Genomic DNA, 21,269 nt, shown 5'->3' on the forward strand with positions numbered 1-21,269 from the left:
TAAAGCTTGCCTTAAAAAGATAACCCAATTAGTTCATTAGTTATTAAGATATTATGCTTCAGACAATAAAAAAACCAATTATAGAATAGTTCGATTATTTCACTCTCTTCCTATATTACAAGTTGGTTAGAAACTAAATTTTAATAACTTTAATATAAAATTTATATTTTTTTTGGTTCAGCTAGGATCTTGAAGCAAAAGATAACCGAAAAGTTTTCCCGCCCTAAATCTTAAAGGCCTAAAAATGAATGAATATTTTTAGGGTACAAGGAGGTGTAAAAGCATCACCCCTCCTTAAAAGTATACTGCTCTTTTTTTGTGTGAATGGTAGATTTTTGGGTTTTGGGGGTGTTAATCAGCTGGTGGTTATAATGGGGAAGGAAGTGTCCAGTTTCTGTTTCTGAACTAGGGCCAGGGGGTGACAATAAGGGACATGCTTTTCTATTGTCCTTTTTTTTCAAAGGACCTAAAATAACCCCCTTACCCATCTTACAATCCCCTAAAATTTCCCCTATTCTTTTTTAGCAACTACCCCCTTTCCCGGCCCCGTCTATTAACTATAAGCGCATTTGTGGACTAGAATGGTAGAACTATTGAAGTATTGTTACTTTGGTCTAGTTGATCCTAGGTCACTGCATTTATTTTAACTGGTTTACAATTTTATCCCATGGATTAGAGCCTTGCAAAATTTTGCATCTATTACAACTTAATCTAGCAGAATATGTGATTGTTTTCATTTAAAAAAAACTCTAGTGAATATATTATATATTAAGTGACATTTTAATAGAATTTCAAGTGTCTATTACAGCTATTAAAAGTGAATTTCAAAGTGTTTTTAAAAGAGGGATTTTATTCTCCCCCATATATATTTAATTCTGTGATTTTGTCATGTTTTCTTAGCTGAACAAATTTTAACAATCTGTTATAAAAAGTATTATATTCATACGTTTTGAAATATCATTGTGTTAAAATGAATTTAAACGGTAGCTATTCCATTCATCATATGATCGAAAAGTAAGTTTTTTTCTCTTTTTTACATTTACTTTATTTGTAGCTCTGATTTAACCTACGTAATTTTTATTTCATCTTAAATATTTTAGCTTGTTATTGTTGCGCTTCTTATGGACGAAATCATTCTAATCCTATAATATAAAGTACTAAGCTATTTTTGTTTGTAGCGAAGGATCTTGCTCACCACTGAACCGATTTTGTTCTCCTTTAGAGGGAAGCTTCTTATAGGCCCTGAGATGGTTTCAGACTAATATATTTTTATAAATAAGCCTAGGTATGGTTTTAAGCTATTTTTCTATCCTTCCATATCCCTTCGAATAAATAGCCCCTAGATGCTAGAGGCGCAGACGCTAGTTTTCTATAAAGTTTATACAAAAATCCCCATGTTAAAACCATTCATTTCCTAAAAGTTCTAAATGCAAATATCCTATTGATATTTTGATTCGAATCCGTAAATAATGACCGTTTACCATTCAAGATAGAATAAATCAGTGTCTATTTGTATTAAGATTACTTTATCAGTTTTAAATCCCTATAGTTTCCAAGATTTTTCAATCCCCTAATTTATGGATCTAATAGATTAAAAATTAAGATTATTTATTTTTTAAAGATATTTTCGTGTTCAAAGTTTTCAATTTCAAAGAATGAAATTTAGTGAATTTAATTATTTTCATACATATGAAGCAAAATTGTTTAAGAATAAACTTTACTTTCCTACTTTTGCATTTAAAGTCTAGGTTTTAATCAATAGAATTATTTTTAATCTTCAGTAAAATACCCCCCCCCCCCCCCATTTATTTGCCAAGGAAAAAAAACGCATGCAGTACCTAAACCCTAAACTTAAACTAAAAAGAAAACAACATACACTTTCAAAGTAAAATTGATTGGTGGAGGGGAGGAGGGGGTGGGCTAGTTATATAATAACGATTTAAATGATTTTTCCGTCTTGTCCCTTGAGAATTTGTAAAATCTAACAAAGAAATTGAAATTAAATTTAAATATTCACATTTCAATGTCCACTCCGCACCCAAATGGATGTGTTTGTTTGTTTAGTGAATACAGGGAAGGGGAATGGTTTTAAGCTATTTCAATCAATTTAAATATCAAATTATTGCTTTTAGAATGTAGATGAGCAAAATTCTTTAAAAATAAAAGAAAACATTTTTTTATGGGGGAATAAAATAAGTAGGATTAAATTCAGAAAACCAAACTAACTTTATTAGTCGATTTAAATCATTAAATATATATCCTCGCATAATTGTAAATTGTTATTTATGTGTTTTGTTGTGTGTGTTTTTAATTCCATCATTTAGATTAAATTCTAAACTATTAGATTTCTAAAGAAAAATCATTTAAACTATGAAAATTATTTTATACAATGTATTTTAGTGTTTAAATAATTTTAAACCCCAATTAACGTTTGTATAAGCATAATAATCTTTTTAAAAAGCTCTCTCAAATAATGTAAGGTATGAAATGTTACCCATAAAAACTTCTGTTAAAATCAACTCAAACTTTTTATGAAGCTTTGGTTCTTTTGATTTTTCTTGAAACAACCTTGCCCCCCTTTTTATTCTTACTCCCCAAGTTTTCCACCCCCAAACAACTTTTTTTACTTCCACATATTTTTATTATTTCTTGGCAAAGCCAACCCCTCCCCACTTTTCTCTTTTGTATTATGTTACTTTTGGCTTTACCATCTGAGAGGCAAAAACAATGTGTAAATGTTGGCGCTGTGTGTCCGGCCAATAGCAAGTTGTAACGCAAGATCTTGGCCAATGAATGCCTTCAAGCAATTGACTTTTAATGTAGGGTGTACTATTGTCCAAAAAAGGGAAATTATTTTTTTTCAAGGAAAATTATGATTTTTGCTTTTATTTGTTAACATTTTTTTGTAAGATTTTGTTTTATGATTTTACATCCAGAAAGGATATGGAAGAAGAAAGAAAACTACTTTGCCTCCTACTTTTCCGCTGGTCAAAACCGAACACAGTAATAGTGTCTGACTGATTATGACGTAACAAAAAAAAAGCCAATGAGAGGCCACTATAAATTTTACCATTGGTTAATAACGGCCTCTCATTGGCTAATTTTTTTTTTACGTCATAATCAGTCACTTACTATTACTGTGTTCGTCAAAACCTTTTTTCCTTTACAATGTCATCTAATTTTGTCCATTTTGAAGGCAGTGTGTTCAGGATTTAGTTTGTGAGAAGAATCATAACGTCTAAATGATGCATTGCTGTTAAATCTTTTATCTTCATATACTCTATCCATCTACCCTGTTAAACTTATAGCTATTATTGTATTATCATATTAACCAGGGATCTACAGGGATAAGACAATGGCCTATAAATTGATGTACATCCTAAATTATAATACACAAAATTAACACCCTTCTGTAGATTACAAGTAGTGGTTGAAACGTTTAGATACTCAATTAAATAAGCCAAACAATCAAAGTCCCCTAGGTTGTTAAGTCAATGAATAAGAAATTGTTATTATAAGACATTGGGACTAGATTAATAAACAGCCTAATGCCCCCTTCCTCCCTTTTATCACTCTTAATGCTAATGTTAAAAAAACATTGCTTAATCGATATGGTCTTTAATATTATTATAAAGTCGACTTTTATTAAATTCGAATACTATCATGATATGATAGATTGAAATATTAACCATATTTAGTCGACATTAACTTTATGTAAACAAAATAACTTCAGATTTAGCAGGATATCCCTACAACTCTAAAGAAAAGGATTTGATGGACATATGCGCACAATTTAAATCTTGTTTTGCATTAGAAAAATTTAGCATCTTTTATCAAATTTAATTAAAGTTTTTTTTGCAATTTTAGTTTTTAAAACATATTTTATTGTTTTGATTTAGGCTACAACATAAACTATTTCATCTTGAAGATTTAGTTTTAATTTTTAGAGGGAGTAGTTTTCCAGATGATTATTCAAATAAAAGTTTTGTTTTTCGATTTAATGTTTCTTTAAAAAACTATAAAAAAAATTAAGCAGTTTGTTTTCATATTTCATGACTAGAAACACAACTTTTCTTGCTTTTACATCTATTTTACATTTCCTTCATAAATAATAAAAATAACGTAAAATAATTGAAAATTAAAACTAATTTGTTTTTTAGTTTTTATTAACTATACATCTGGTACTTCTATGTTAATATTATTGATAATTTAAATAATTAGGAGAAAAAAATGTAAAAACCTTATTAATGTTAATTTATGTTTTTGTTGAACATAAATTGATAACAACCAGGGTAATTATGTCCACAAGCAGCTATTAGCTAAAAACTAAAGTAAATTGTAATAAAATTTGAATAAAAACCGTAAAACTGCAATTCAATATAATCCAATGACATATTCAGTATTTATATGATCAAATAACAGACATAAAGTCTAGTAATATAAGAATATGAATTTGTATGAGCAGCGGACGGACGTACAGACACATCAACTTTGATAGAGTAGCTGCGCTACAACAGTAGAAAAAAAATAATAAATAATGGTAAACACGGTGTTAACAAGTTTGAATGTATAATTTATATTTACGCTTGATTAGATAGGTAAGGGATGATAACAATGTTTTTATAATAGTCATTCCTCTAATCATTTATATTATTTTTTTAACCCCTCAATATTTATAAACATTACTATAATAGAGGGCCGAAAGACACTTTTAATGCCTTATTTCGGAATCTGCCCAACTTAAGTGTGACTAGGCCCTTGTGAGCCGCTGGGGATTTTAAAAAAGATATTATAACTGCGGCTAAGATTTTCAAAATAGAAGAATTTTATTTCAAGAATGAGCTGATGCCTTTTGATCTTAGGCTTTTCTAAATGTCTCTTTCATCTATTTCTATTAGCTTTAATAGCACTTAAACCAATCTTTTTTGTAGCACAGCCTCTTAATAACTTGTCCGTGAGTACATTCGTCAATGTCATGGACCTAAAGTATAATATGAAAGCAAAATTACTGTTTTTTTCACTTCCTTTAAAACACATTGTTTCAAATTAAATGTTTCTTCTACTTCTTTTAGAAATTATGTTAGTGCTATGCTTCTTATGTTATGAACTTAAATGTCCTTGTATTTAATAGAGTTTGTGATGAAAGGAAAGGTTTTAACGAGCTTGTTTATGCTTTGATTCTAATAATACAGTGTCACTGCCTTTAGGGTTTCATTATTACTCTACTATTGATCTATCCTTAGTATTTCTTATATTTCTCAGATTTTTTTTGGGGGGGGGGGATTAAAATCTTCCATTGCCCCATACAAAAGTCCCTGCACCTCTCCTTCCAAACTCTCATTATTAGATTTTGGTTAAATTACCCTTTTAGCCTTATATAGTGCAAGCCTATGGCTGAAAAAATTAACATATTTGGTAATTAGCCGGCTATAAAAATGAATTATTTCGGTTGAAAATTTCTTTTCACGTTCTTTGGATATCAAATTTTATAATTATTTTATGGTTCTTCAGCAGCTTAGCTACTCTATAACAATATATGCAAAATGATTATTCAAAAGACCCAACACACCTAAAGCTTGTTTAAACATAAATTTATTTTTCAAAAGATTTAATTCGTTCTGTATTAAAGTAAGTTTTTCTTTCTTTATTGAGACAATAATAGTCCTTTTAAGTTCATTATTGCTACACTAATCTTGGGTAAGTTATCCTTGTTTAAATGTAATTAGATCACTGAAAAGAAAACCGCGCTCATAATGTTTTTTAAATTAGAATATAATAGAATTTAAGAATTTTTATTTTACTTAACCTTTTTGATCTAAATTAAATTTGAATACTAAAGAAAAGACGTTTTATCGTTTCTAGGGTAAAAATCTATTAGTATTGAAAGAAGAAAATCTACTAAAAATTCCCTCATCTCTTATTAGTCTGGGAATTTTCTGCAATCTTTTTTTGTGATATCAAATGTTTGATATGAAAAAACTGGCTGATTTTTTATTTGCTGGTCCTCAGAGGAAATCCGCCTGATTAAGCGACACGTGAGCCACTACCAAATATACCAGGATGGTAAGGGAACATTGGACAGAAAATAACATTGGTATGCAAAGTTTTATAAATTAGTTTTAAAAAAATATAAGGACATTGATTAAATCTTGATTGGTAGGTTCAAACTTTTCAACCAGTTATTTTTAACTACAGAAGGGTTGATTCTGTTTATTATCAGTTGAGGTGAAAATCAATTTTTCATCCTTTGTATTGTCTTATCCCTGGTCACTACTAAATATACAAGTAGTGCTACAATTTTGAAGAAGAAAATAACTCAAATATAAAAGGCATTGCTACTCTTTATTAAATGTTCATTAAATTTAAACTCCATTAATCGCGGTATATACTTAAGCAATGCAAATTATTTGCATACATTTAAAAATCAGGGTGTATTTTTTTTTATAGATTTGTAGCACTTACAAAATCAACAAACTTTTTTACAAGATTGATTTTTTCAATAATGTTTCAATACTCCAATTTTATGGACTGTTAATCATAATAAAAATTTACAAATTGTAAAAAAGTTTAATAGATATTATTTTGAAAATAAATAATTGTTTTATGAGAATGTTCATGGGGTGATAACTGTTTTGCCTCCAATAATTTTTTCTCGCATTTGCTTGTGTTGTTTTTATTATAATCTAGCTGAAGAGATATAAGAATAAAAACAAAGTTTAAAATCCCTTTTAGAAAGTTTTATCAATTATGAAAACCATTAGAAATGTTTGTTTTGTTTTGATTTGGCACGGTTGGTAGGTTAGGGAGAGGGGGGGGGGCATGGTTAGGGGAATAAAGATATGCTTTTATTGAGGGTTAATAGGAGGGGTGGGGGGAATAATGAAGGATGGCTAATTTGTAATGGAAGGGGGTGGGGAAGTAAATCAGGGCTGTTAAAAGAGGTTACACAGAGGGTGAGGGGGGATGGGGGAGGCACAGTATGAGAGAACACATATTGAATTTCCATGGTTATTAATTAATTGTTGAATCAAAGAGAGTGTGCAGACGTTTACACGACAAACAACAATAGAGAAGATCTGTGCTAATTGTAGGAAGTTTATTCTCGATTTGAAAAAATAAGAATCTTATTTCATTCAGCGGGAAGTGATCGATAACAGAATAAAAAATAAATATATGCCTCCTTTTTTATGTAAATGTTATTATTAAGAATCTTTTGCTAAAAGTAACGAGTAAGATTAGTTGACGCGTAGGAATGCCTTGGTGTGAAAGATGGATAGCATAAGTGTGGGGGGAATCTTATAAATACTCCACAACACATAGGGAATTAATTAATATCATTCATATTTCATTCATAAGGACAAATTATTAAGCACAAAATATGATATGCATTTATGAAGATTTTATTATTTTTAGGTTTTTGACGGAGATGTTAAACTTGTGTCTAAAAGATTTAAGGCTACTCCCATGGATCTAAAGGGATAAGACAATAGCTGATAAATTGATGTACATCTTTAATGATGATACACATAAATTCGCCCTCTGTACATTAAAGTTAGTGCTTGAAACATTTGAACACTCAACTTAATTAACCAACCAATCAAAACATACTGAAGTCCACAAAGCCAACGAATAATAAAACGTTATTATATTACGTTATTAATAATGGGGACTAGGGTAATAAATAGCCTATTGTCCCCTCTCTCTCTCTATCTGAAAATTCCAAATAAATTATTTCTTTTAGATTTTGTTATGATTCCATGTATCATATGCATCTACTTTGTAACTCACAATGTCAGTCTGAAATTGTAACTATTTTTGATCGATCCGTTACTTTTGGAAGTTGTCATCCTAGTTTAATATTATCGTATATAGAATAGACAATTAAATGACAAATAGTAGTGGCTAGACTAATTGATTTAAATCAAAGCATATTATTAAACAACGCTAACACACAGTTTTTCAGGGTTTATACGATGATGTTTTGTAATTTTTACACTAAACACAACTTTTATTCTTTTTAAAAACAAAATTGCTCTAAATAATAAAAACAAGAAAAGATGTTCAGTTTTATCAGTGAAAACAACTGCCTACCATCTATAATGTAAATTTTTTATGTCTGTATGTTAAGATCTCGCTAACCAACCTTCACTGAACCGATTGGTATCTTTACTTTAGGGAGGCATAGCATAGATTCGGGAAGGTTTTGGATTGTTTTATTCCTAAAAAAGTCTTGTGATGGTTTTATACTATCTTCCGAACCCACCCTTCCCCTTCAAATGCATACACACGAAATTCTATTGAAACAGCCGCTAGTAATAATGAAAAAAAAGCCCCAAAAAGAAGCCTCAACTTAAATATAGAAACCTGAATAGTCCTAATTCAAGTTGAAGTGTATAGAACAAAAAATGGTCCAACTTTTCAACACTGGCACTTGAATCTAATCCTTATTTGATATTGTGTCCCCTAACCATTGATACAAAACTAACACAGAATATCAATTACTTCAGAGCTGTGTTATAAAATTACTATGGCTTATAAATGGTCAAATTTCTTTTTTCAAACTGGTACGATATCATTTTATGATTAATTTAAAAAAAGAATTTGAGGGGGAAGAGTATTCTGATATTTCTTTAAGTCAGATTTGTTTATATCTACCTATAACTCTTTAATTTTAAGTTATTTAATTTTAAACCCAAAACTTTTGTTTGAGACCAATGTGTTTCTAGTAATGACAGCAAAAACAATACATTCGTTAAACTTTTCAATAGGAACAACTTAGATTACACATTATATCTCTTACATATTTATTTTTTACACCTATTTTATTTGCATTTTTTCAGCTGGTTGTTTTAAATATAATAGCATGCAATTATCTAACAAAATGCAGAAAAAAGCAACACATTTTGTCCAAATAACGAATATTTTAACGTTCAGAATGCCTAAAAATTAGCACATTAATATGTAGTATTTAAATTTCATCAACGATTTGAGGCTTCAAAATTATACTTAATTTAAAAAGCATTCTCTTTGTTTTAAAAAGGGTATATGCACATAAAAGTGGGATATGTATAATCTGCTATTGTCATTGGTTTTGGGGTGACAAGGACAATTTTGTCCACAATCAGCGTGTGTAATCAAAAATTAACTGTAAATAGTTATTTATCGCATCGTATTATAAACAGCTTTACGAGGATATAAAAATGTAAAATTAAAAGATCAAACCAGTTCTTAGACTCAAAATGCCGAAAACACGGCCTAAAAAAACTGGATTTAATACGATGCTAACATATTTTTTCAGTATGTCTGAGAACTGGTCATTATCCACCGGATATTAATCGGTTTCGAAGCGATACTGGAAAAATTATCCAATTAGATAATTTCGTCAAGTAATTATAAAATTATACATAAACTTTTTCAATGCGTTTTACTTAAATGAGTTGATACTTCTGTAACATTTTATTAACAGATGAACATATAACGAACATACCATAGTAGTAGAGAATCTGTGCTATAAAAAAATTAAATGTATGTTTGTTTGTGTGCTTCAATAAAACAAAAGAGGTTAAATTTCAATAGTTGAATACATTTGAATGGCTATCCTCTCCTCTCCTCTATACTTTTTATGTTTTGTCTTTTTTTAATCTAACGCCCTTTATTGTGTGTGTTTTAGCATTGTCAGTTGATAATATTTAAATTGTCAGGGATCTAAAGGGATAACACAATAGACGATAAATTGTTGTACATCCCCGATAATAATAAAAAAGTTATAATAGTTATTGGATGAAAAGTTTGGAAACTGTTTATTTGAGCCAACTGTCAACCAAACAAGATTTTATAAAAGTACCCATTGTTTTTAAACATTTTTCACAAATTTACAGTTCACTGCCCCCTTCCTCCTTGGTGAATAGCTCATTAATTTTAAAGGATATAACATATTTAACCGAACATCAATTAAATAAAAACTTTTTTAAAAATAAATTAATAGGCTATCTAAATATAATTTTTCCTTATAATTGATTTATAAAAAGCATTTTGTATCATTATAAAGGATTTTAATTTTTAATTTGGAAGGAAAAATAAAACATTGCTTTACACTAAAGTAACAGGATGTATTTCTGTCTGTAGCGAAAGATCTTGCTAGCAACTGGACTGATATTTATCTCTCGACGTTGTCGATATTTCAGGGAAGCTTTTTTAAGGTCCTTGGTAGGTTTTTTTCTTCTAAAATCAAATACTAGAGGCTAGAGGCAGCCACAATTCCGTGCATAAAATAACAAGACGTCTGTCTATAAATACTATCCTCTCCATAATAAAGAGATGTCTGTTATTGCCCAGACTGTTACTCTCAGAAAGTTATGAATATAAAGCCTAAAATTGGACAAGTCATGCTATGCCCTCCAAAATTTTCCTTCATTAGAAACCTTTTATCAAGACCTTAATTTAGATGTAGCCCTATTATTTATAAACATCTTTGGGAGCTAAGCGTCTCTACATACATTTAAAATATCATTTTGGTTGTGTGTTGAAAAGGATATTGTTTCCCAAAAATATCTTTTGCATCCGCCAACCAGTCAAAACTGACAGTTAATTTTATTGAATATCTATTTTTAACTTTTTTCTTGCACTAACAGGGTAAAAAACTTTTCTTCCAATGTAAAATATTCGCTCCCTTTGTATCTTACTTGTTCTTGTTTGATATCTCATAGGAAGCTGTCTTTTAAACTTCATTGTTTTCATTTAGGATCCCAAGATTAATTTTCAGGAACACTTAAAATGGTTAATAAACCCCACCCCCCCCCCCGTTTCTTAATTTTTAAACAAAACCTAACTTTTCGAACATTGCCACTACGGGACTTGTCTGAATGTTCCTTAACTTATTCTCTAAAGAAGTTGTTGTTTTAAAAACATGAAAGAAGCATAGTGAATATTTGCACTCAAAACTTTATTGGGGAGGAGGAGTAAGGGGGGGGTACAAAAGTGGTTCACTGAATAGATATTAAATTTTGTAACTATTTTCTTATGAATGTAGGTTTAGTTAATCCAGTGTTTAATGTTGAAACCTTACTTCCTTAGAATAGATTAAAATTAACTTTCTTAAATATCATTCTTTACGTTTTTGTATCTCTCTCTCTCTCTCTCTCTCTCTCTCTCTCTCTCTCTCTCTCTCACTCTCTCTTTCTTTCTCTTTCTCTTTCACACACACAAACCTTTCTCTCTCTCCTTTTTACTTCACTAGGAACATGGTATGATTTTAAAATTGTTTGTTGCTTTGGTCTTAAAAGATTGTATGACTTTTGATAAAAATGGTTATGGCTTGCAAATAATGGACTTGCTCATAACTAAAATAACTTCCATTATATTTACGTTTATATTATGACCAACATTAAGCATTAATACTATTGACATTTATGTACAAAAGTAAGATATTATAAAAAAAATAGCTTAAATATTTATTAGAAAAATTGTCCCTATCTCCCTTTTTCACACTATTTTTATTCTTTTTGTCATTCTTAAAAGAAACATAATGTATTTTGATTCCATACAAGTGTTGCATTATAAATTTCTTAGCATCTTCTTACATGAATATACACTAAATTGTTATTCTTGAAACATTTAATTTAATTTCTCTTTTATTGTACTAGATTTAGATAGTTCAGAAATTAATTAATTTCTAAACTAAAAAATGTAGGATTTTTTTAAAAATGAAAATTATTAAACATTATGATTCATTTTTTTGTCAGGGATATGTTACTTTTATAAAATAGGGAAATATATGGATGAGGCAAAATAGTTTTTTTTATGTACAATATCTCTCAGATTTTTTTGTACAGAAATATAAAAAGATATTTTAGCATATACTAGTAGGAAAATATTGAGCTCTAGGTGTCAGATTTGGGATTTCTAGTTTCCGGATTAATTCTTACTTCATATTGTCCAATATCTGAAAATCTGGCAGCATCTCTGCTCCTTTCTCTCTTTCTTGCTATCGCCTCTGTTAAACTGTTGTGCTGTTATTTTATCGACGCAAGAATAAGAGTCCATTGCAAATATCAATACATAGGCATAATTGATGAATAATGTCTTTGAGAATGTAAATATTTAAGAATATAAAACCATTGAAATTGGAAGTAAACATCCTAAAACTAGGATTAACAAGATACTCTACCTCTCATAGATATATGACAGAAGGCTACGGGAAGCTAGTACATCTCACCTTAGTACAGTAAAAGGGTTGCCAAGATTTGATAAAAGTCATTAAAATAGGCCATATGTACAATTTGCTGAAAAATTTAAAATTTGCATTTTGATATTGACTAAAAAACCATCTTTTTAAACAATACATTTACATTTTTTAAAAGATGTAATCATAAGATATTTCTTTTTCTGGAAACCATGATCTTTATATAATATGAGAATAATCTTAAATTTGGCACTACACCCTATATCAATAAATAGATACAAACATCAGTAGATTGATAATTATAATAAGCATTAACAATATTATGCATTTTGTAAGTTTCACAGCTATTCTAAAATTTACTTGAATTAATTTAGCCAAACACCAAATATATCTCATTTTTTGAATTCCTACAAATGCTCTCTGATTTTTGTTGCGCCTTTTGTGTTTCTTTAGTTTTTAAAGCATTTTAGGATCATAGGAGTTTGTTTACTAATGTAGATTCTCCTTTCAATGTAAAACTAAAACATTAGGGATCTTAAGGGAAAAGACAATGGAAGTTAAATTAATATACATTCTGTAGATACAATTTTTGGTTGAACAATACTAGTTTTAAATCAACCAACCAAGATTCTGTAACAGTACCTAAAGTCTGGAAGCGTGGCTTTAAAATTTTTGGATCTAGTATGTTTAATTTTTAGTCTAATGTCCCCTCCCTCCCTGTAAATTTCTGACTGTAAAAAAAAAATTGTGTGGGAATATAAATTGTAAAATTTATGGTCCTAAACATTACAATTACTATTCATACATAATAGCCTAACTAACCATTTAGATATACTGATTTGGGGGGGGGGGGTGGAGACCCCTTTAGTCAACCATATATACACAAACTGTAACCCCTCTCCTCCCCCCTTTACCTTAATTCAAAGTTTTTAAACCAGGTAGATTTATAATACAAATTAAAAGTATTCTGTATGTAATATTAAGGTATGACAGCTTTACCTTTAACCCCCCTCTTTAATTCTTCTAACATGGTTTTATAGAGTTTAATATTCTAAATCAATTATCTGCTAATTTTTATGTAGTTTATATGCTATCCTTTATACATAACCAATGATCCCATTCTACCCATTCTTTTCTCTTCTATCACTTAAACGAAATTTAGGTTGAATTGAAAGGACTATTACAATAAGCATACATAGACTTAGAATTGAGTTATTGATACACATTTACCATTTAGCAAGCTGTATTTATACTGCTATATTTCAATTTTATGTTCTAAATGTGTGTGTGTGTGAGTTTTTAAAAAAAATGCTAATATAAAAAAGTATTTTTTTCTGTAGCTTTAGCGATTTCAATAATTACTGAACCGATCGAGTCCTCCATTTAGGGTAAGCTTCACATAGTTTTCGGGATGGTTTTAGGCTTTTTTCAGTCCCGAATCCTAAATTTTGAGAGAAAAAACATTGCAAATGTTTCAAAATTTTTAGCATTTATCTAACCTTAGATTGGAATTTCAAATAAATCTTTCTTAGGATGCTGCATGTTAAAAAGCTTTGGAAAATAATTGATAGCATTTTTATGTCCTAATACATATTTTCTTTAAAAATTCTGATCTAATTATTGTGATATAGACTTGTATAGTATCCCAGAGTTAGTATTTATATTGGTATTATATTGAACAATACTGGCCTAGAAATAAAGTCCCTCTGCTATATTGCCCTTTCTGCCCTTTACACTCTTAACCCTTACAGATCGGGCCCCTATTCCCACCTTAATAGATCGGGGGGGGGGGTCATATTGACCCCCCCTCTATCTCGGCTTCTGTTACAGATAAAGACGTAAATTTTTTTTCTGGTGGTTCATGTGTATTTTTAGAGAAAATTACTTTTTCTAGTCATAGCGGTCAGGCCGCTCCTTAGCCGCTTTTTAGCGGCCAGCCGCTAAATTTTAAAACAGCTGTAGAGCGGCCAATTTTGCAGCTAGGATGACCAAATTTTAGGACGAACTTTTATTTTTCATAACAAAAAAATTACTTTTTCTGATCATCGCCGAAAAACGGCAAATAACGGAAACCGCCATTTTCGGCGGTTACGGCGGTAAAACGGCGGTTGGCGGCGCCAATTAATATTTTTATCTGTTTATTGTTGCTCAAGGATTTACCAAAAAAAATTTTAGGTCTCTAGCTGTAATAGAAGCCACGATATTCATGATATATGTCTGTAGTAAAAGCCGGACAAAAATCAGTCATAAAGTCGGTCAGGGTGCGGTCAAACGGTCATAACACCACATTTCTCATAAGGTCATTGATATCTCAGTATTCACCAAAAAAAAATTAGGTTTCTACCTTATACACAAAAGTCATAATGTAGAAATTAAGATTTATTTAGAATATTTTTTTAATTTTGGTGCTACCCAACCGACTTTGACCGGACACCACGACCGACACAGACCAGATATCCTAATAAAATCAACTCTTGCCGACGTATAATTACTAAACTTAAAAAGTCATGAAGTCACAGCTCTCCATCTTACCTACAAAAAAAATGACATTGAAAAAACTAGAGGGGGGGGTCAATATGACCCCCCCCCCGATCTGTAAGGGTTAAAAATTTCATATTAAATCTATATCTATAATACAAAGTAGAACGATGTCTGTCTGTGTGTTTGTGTGTGTGTGTGTTTGTGTGTTTGTCTGTTTGTTTGTAGCGAAGGATCTCGCTAACCGCTCAACCGATCGGGTCCTCCTTTACAGGGTAGCTTCTCATAGTTCCCGGGAAGGTTTATAACTATTTTCTTGGGGGGTGGGACACCCCTAACCATCCCTTAGAATGAAAAATACCCCCCCCCAAAAAAAAAAAAAAAATTTCTTTTTAAAACTAAAATTAAAATAGTGGGGTCGACTACCCCCCCCCCAAAAAAAGAATCCCCCCCCAAAAAAAAAAAAAATTTTTCTTTATTATTTTAAATCTAAAATACGAAAAATTGGTTTGATCAAACCTCTTGGGGCAAAGCCCCTAGAGGCTAGGGGCGAAGCCGCTAGTTTTAAATATAACCCTGAAACAAGAAAGATCGGAATTAAAAATTTTATATTTTATCAATCTAAACCCCATTCTTCTTACCAATATTTACAAGTTAACGTAGGTAAAATTTAACACTTAAAAATTTAATTTTCATTGCTTTAAAAAATAGCAATTAAAATTTCATTTTCAAAAAATTTGTGGACATTTTTAACAGTGTGTCCCCAGTCCTTTGTGCTTGAGGACAATAGGACAATTTTGCCTGGTCCTCAAAATATAGGAAACTGTAACTAAACTCTACTCTGTGTGTGTGTGTTTGTGTGTGTATATTTAGTGTGTTAATTCACACAAAAATTATATAAATGGTCTTTATTAAAAACTTACTACTGTTAAAACAAATATTTTTTTTATACATTTACAACTTTAGATTTTGGAGGGAAAAAACTGCTATTTCAACACTTATTTAACAAAGTGTGAGGGCTATTTTTTTTAACTAAGAAACAAACAATAGCCTAATCAATGTAGAAACATAATATTGGATAAAAATATAAGAGATATCTCATAAAAAGTCTCACCTTTGGATAAATATGAATTTTTAAAACTATAACATGTTAAAATATTTTTTAAAATATAAAAAAATGAAACACACGACCCTCACATTTTCTTGTTATAGAAATTCAAAAACTTTTTACCCCCTCCCCTAGAAATGTCCCAAAAAGAAGCGGATTAAAATCCCCTCCCAAAGGGTGTAAAGGGAGTGAACTTTTTGTAAATTTTGTGGTATGCCGAAAAAAATGACTGTTTTCTAATTCAAAAATAATAAGTTTATCAAAACAGGCAGAAGAAAATATGACAATTTTACCAAAAATCAATGATTGACGTGAAAATTGAGAATCTTTTAGTGGAAACTTGAAAAATTTAAGTTTAATTTAAAGTCAGACTTAACTTATATTCAACCGTTTCGAATATCCAACTAAACCCTATTGTCCAATCTCTGTGTATCATTACAGATTATTCATGTGTAATCTGCGGGTTACTTTTCAAAAATAAAAATATATTTTAATAAAATTTAATAAACCCATCAAAACCAAGAGTTGATATTTTCAGAGATCTAAAAGGATAAGACAATGGCCGATAAATTGTTGTACGTCTTCAATATTAATACACAAAATTACCCTCCTGTAGATTACAATTAGTGGTTGAAACGTTTAGACACTCATGAATTAGCCAATAAGAATTCAATAGAAGTTCCCAAAGTTGTTGAGCCAAGAAATAAGAAAACGTCAATATAAAACTTTGGGGACTAGTGTAATAAACAGCCCAATGTCCCCTCCCTCCCTGGGATATTTTTAAAAACACTCGATATTATTATTTTGTAGGATCGGGGAGACCAAGTTAAATAAATATAAAATATCAAGAAAAAGTATGTCCATAAATAGCAAAACTATCAGAGGCTTAGATAGATCAAACATTTGAGGCAATATATATATTTCTCGTTTATAATACAAAGTTGTCTTTAATAATTTGTGCCTTTCATGGAAGCTTTATTTTAATCATGGGTATATTTGAGTCTATTCTAAAATTAATTTAAATTTGCACCAAAAACTGAAATTTGCAAGACAGCGCTGTCCTGAAGGGATAAACTCACCACATGACCCTAGTTAATATTATTCAAATCTTAAAAATTAAAAAATAAAATTTAAAAATTTCTTTTATATTTTAGCATCGATCCATCCGGTGTTGGAGGGGGAGTATCTACACCCAGCGCACATCATAATCAATACAAGGAGAATATTTATGCGAAGGAGCAGAGCTATGCAAGTCTAAAGTCTGCCAATGGTGGTTATCATAAAGATGTAGACTCAGTATATAAGGTAAGCTTTCTTATGAATTTAGGGAAGGAACAAAGGAAATTAAATTAATCTTCCCCCTTAGTTGCAGGGGATTTTAGATTAATAAAAAAGGGATTGTCCTCCTCTATAGCTAATTTTTGTTAGGTACCCATAAAAAATCACGCAAAAAGCGTAGCAACTACTTAGCCTATATAAGAAAGTCAATACGTGTTTATTTACTACAACGTCAACAGTTGAAAAACATTATACCATCAAGAACATTAATACTGATTAATATTATAACTCTAGGAGCCCCTAAGAGAACAACAGCCATTACAACAGTTGAATTACCAACAGCACTACCAACCGCATCAAGCCCAAGAGTCCCAACAGCTTATCAAAACAGAGCCTGGATACCTGGATACATATACACCTCCAGGTAAATGTTTTTAAGTTTTATTTTAATTTAGCAGTCCGTATCTTAGAACATAGAATTCAATATTTTTTTATGGTAATCCTGGGATCTTAACTTAATGAACTATTTTAAGAAATTATTTTATTAATGATAACATTAAATTATATTAAATAAAAAGTTTAAATCTTAAATTCTCAGGTAGTGAGAGGCTCCACCAGCACCCAGACAGTTACAGATCACCTCCAGGTTCCACAGACCCATCCTCCAACATGATGTACAGCCAGGACCACTTCTCAAAGTACAGCCAGGAGAGCCTAGCCCGGCTGCAGGGACTGCCCGGAGCTGACACACTCTCGCGCCTGTCCATGGGCGGTCAGGACTGCCTGAGCAAGCTGACCGACGCACACGACAGCCTGGCCAGGTTGACCGAGGCTCAGGATAGTTTAGCAAGAATTTCCAATATGACCAACTCAATTTCTCCACCACATTCAACTTCACATTCGTCTTTAAGCCCAGGTAAATAGTTATTCACATGTTTCATAGTCTTTCCACCTAAGAAGGTATAAGTAATAATTCTGTTTTATTATTTAATTTTTTTGGTCGTTTTGATGAGTTAAATAGCCTGTTTGCGTCCAAATTAATAACAAAAGAAAAAATTTAAATTAATTTTGATTGATGGTAGAATGAATTAAAATAGAAATGTTGTAAAGAACTTGTTAATCAGCAGTTTAAAAATACAGGTGTTATGTGATTCTTTGTCATTTCAACAACAAAAGATCTGTCCTATTGATCAGATTTCTTTGCACCAGGAGTAAAGTACCATTAATGATTCATAAAAAAAAGAGATTTCACTACCGAATCAAAAATTTATAAGAAAACTTTTGCATTTGGTTTAGAAACTGCAAAAAAAATGGATTATGGAAAAAAGCGAAAAGGAGGTTTCGTCGTATTTTCACAGTAGCTTTTGATAGGTTGTATGGGTTAGGTAAATGTAAATGATTGCCCCGCAGGGTAAGTGCCCCCTACAGTGCCTAAAAATAGGAGAAAAGTTACTGTGAAAATACGACGAAACACGCTACTTCGTTTTTTTTCCATGGTCCAAAATTTTTAAACATCTTTTTATCAAAGAAATCCTTGATTTTTAAAATTAATTTTAGTTTTATATGCTTTAAATTGATCCTTCATCCATGATAGTTCTTTTTCTTGAATAGAATTCTATTTTACACAATAGAAAATGATAGAAAACATCTTTTCAGTGCACCACATGTATAGTATTCACTTTTATTTATTTGTGTATTCTAGATCTAAGAAATACTTTTTATGCGTCAATTTAAGGGATAAGGGATGGTACCTGTAAATAAAAACTATTTTACCACAACTTTTTAACAATATGCCAAAATAATTTTTTCATGGCGATTTACATATTTTCTTGAAATAATATCTGTAAAAAATGACGTAAAAGATTTTTATTCAGATGTATTATCCCTTATCCCTGGCCAAGTTCATGTTTATTTTATCAAGTACATTTTGTATTTTTTAGCTTAAAAAAGAAATTTTTATGTAATGCTTTAAGCTATTCCGTTAAGAATGCTTAATGTCCTAAACTAGTTCGGACAAAAGTCATGCAATTAAATGGGTCATTGTTTGATTTTTAAAAATCTAAACAGGGGGCTTTTTCTTCAATCGCAATAGAATATAGTTTTACTTTTAAAAAAGCTTGTTATACAATATACACCAGCTATAAAAAAAACCGTGCAATTAAATGCCATCTGAGAAGCTTTAAATCCATTGATATTTTTGTAGACGACAAAGATAAAGAGAAAGGTGGAGAGCACATCAAGCGGCCCATGAACGCCTTCATGGTCTGGTCAAGGATGAAACGGCGCCAGATAGCGCAGGAGAACCCAAAAATGCACAACTCCGAGATCTCAAAACGACTGGGCTCCGAGTGGAAGCTGTTGACGGAGAGCGAGAAGCGGCCGTTCATCGATGAGGCTAAGCGGATCCGCGCCAAGCATATGACCGACCATCCGGACTATAAGTATCGGCCGAGACGGAAGCCAAAGAATTTGAAGGCGCCAGGGTATCCGTATGCCATGCCGTATCCTTCGGTCTCCATGGAGGCTTTGCGTGCAGGTCAGTTCAACTATTATTGCGTAGCTTTGCTTCTTAGGTAGAATGAAATAGCTAAAACTAAAATCCTATACACAGATGCTAAGAAAGTTTTAAAGCTTTGTTTATTAGAGACAACTTTCATTTTTTATGCTCCTTTTAGCTTCATCAGATTCTATAACTCTATGATTTAATTTTACATTTTAGATTTGTAGTTTTATAATCCATTGTATGATTTGAATAGTTTTCTTTACACTATTAAAAATCCAATAACTTGGCTTAGGTAAATAATTAGTACAATTGACCTTAACAAAGCCTATAATAGTGACCAATATCTATAATTAAATCTAATTTAATATAAAAACAGTTTTATTGATTAACCCATACAAAAGCTTCCCTATCGAAATTCATTAATTAATTATATAAAAATATTTATATATAAACCACAACGCTGTGAGCAAAATATATAAAACTAGGACGATTATGTTCATTGGTTTTCAAATAAGTTTTTAAAAATGAGGAAATGTTTCCACCAAGTTGCTGCGGTTTTTTTACTCTTGGGTTTAACAAAATTAATGTTTTTTTTAATATTGTAAATATTTTATAATTTTACAAGCATTAAGAAGTTTTTGCGAAGATTAGGCTTTTAATGCTTTTCAATGTTTTTAGATTTTAATTTTTTTTTAAATCTTAAAACAAAAATACAAAAATCTTCCAATTTATTTTTTATAACAAGAGCAAATCAGACCAACCTACTAAAAAGCAAAACGAGTAGCTTTGCTATTAAAATAATAAATATAAAAAGGCCATTCTTTGACGTAGCTAACTGCTTAATGAATTCAATGACAAAAGAGTGTTTTTTTTGCCTCACCATCCACTGGCAAACTTTGATGTTGTTGTTATATCAACAATCAACATGCATGAAAATAAATAAATAAATAATGTTCGATGGGGGTTTTTAATTGTATATCGTGATACTTAATGTCAACGTAACAGCAAGTTTGGGTGTCAGCAGGTTGCTGCCAAGTTTAACAGGGTAGCAATGGTTAAATGTACTGGGTCTTTATTACACATTAATGTCCTTTTTTCCAGCAAACCCAAATGTCCCCCAAAGTGGGACTAATGGCCCGAAGTATTTTCACACGCCAAATACATTAATGTTTTCCAGGGGGGGGGGGGGTGGTACTTTTTGGTTGGCAAATACTTTGGTACGGTGAGGGGTTGGGAAAAAATACATCAGCCAAAGGCAAAAATCAAAAAAATAATTCTGATATACATACATACTTTTAATCTAAAAATTGACAGAAATTGGGCGAATAAAAAGAATCTTAGCCTCATAAAACCGAAAGTTTTTCAATACTTAAGAATTAAATGATATCTATAGTATTATAATTCCACTAAATATATTTAAAAACAGACATCAAAATAAAAATGTTTTAGAGAAAATTTATAAAAATTACTTTTATGCTAGTAAGTGGATTATTAATGATATAATACCATCTAGTAAATAATATCCCCAATGCAATGGTTCCCATATTGATGTGATGTACTCGGAAAGGTTAAATCATAGTTTATTGGCATAATGGGATACATTACATAATAGCCCATCAAATATCAGGAATGTAGGAATAGGGCAATAGTCTAAGAAGATAAGTTCAAAATTAATTTGTATTTTGTAAATTTAAGAAGAATTCTTTTTGTAAAATAAAGCT

At 30.7% G+C, this 21,269-nt stretch overlaps 1 protein-coding gene across 1 annotated transcript in view; it reads left to right on the forward strand.

The window, feature by feature from the left end:
• The first annotated feature begins 616 nt into the window (after nt 1-616).
• The window catches only part of LOC145311838 (uncharacterized), a 41,390-nt gene continuing 20,737 nt past the window's right edge, over nt 617-21,269 (forward strand). Inside the window, exons 1-5 of the mRNA XM_080150837.1 lie at nt 617-1,014; nt 16,922-17,072; nt 17,340-17,469; nt 17,644-17,961; nt 19,249-19,581. Coding sequence (XP_080006963.1) covers nt 971-1,014; nt 16,922-17,072; nt 17,340-17,469; nt 17,644-17,961; nt 19,249-19,581 — 976 coding nt within the window. The 5' untranslated portion in view covers nt 617-970. The remainder of the gene's footprint in view (nt 1,015-16,921; nt 17,073-17,339; nt 17,470-17,643; nt 17,962-19,248; nt 19,582-21,269) is intronic.

Source organism: Acartia tonsa, chromosome 2 (genome assembly GCF_053477335.1).
Source record: "Acartia tonsa isolate MP-2025a chromosome 2, ASM5347733v1, whole genome shotgun sequence".
Lineage (NCBI taxonomy): Eukaryota > Metazoa > Arthropoda > Copepoda > Calanoida > Acartiidae > Acartia > Acartia tonsa.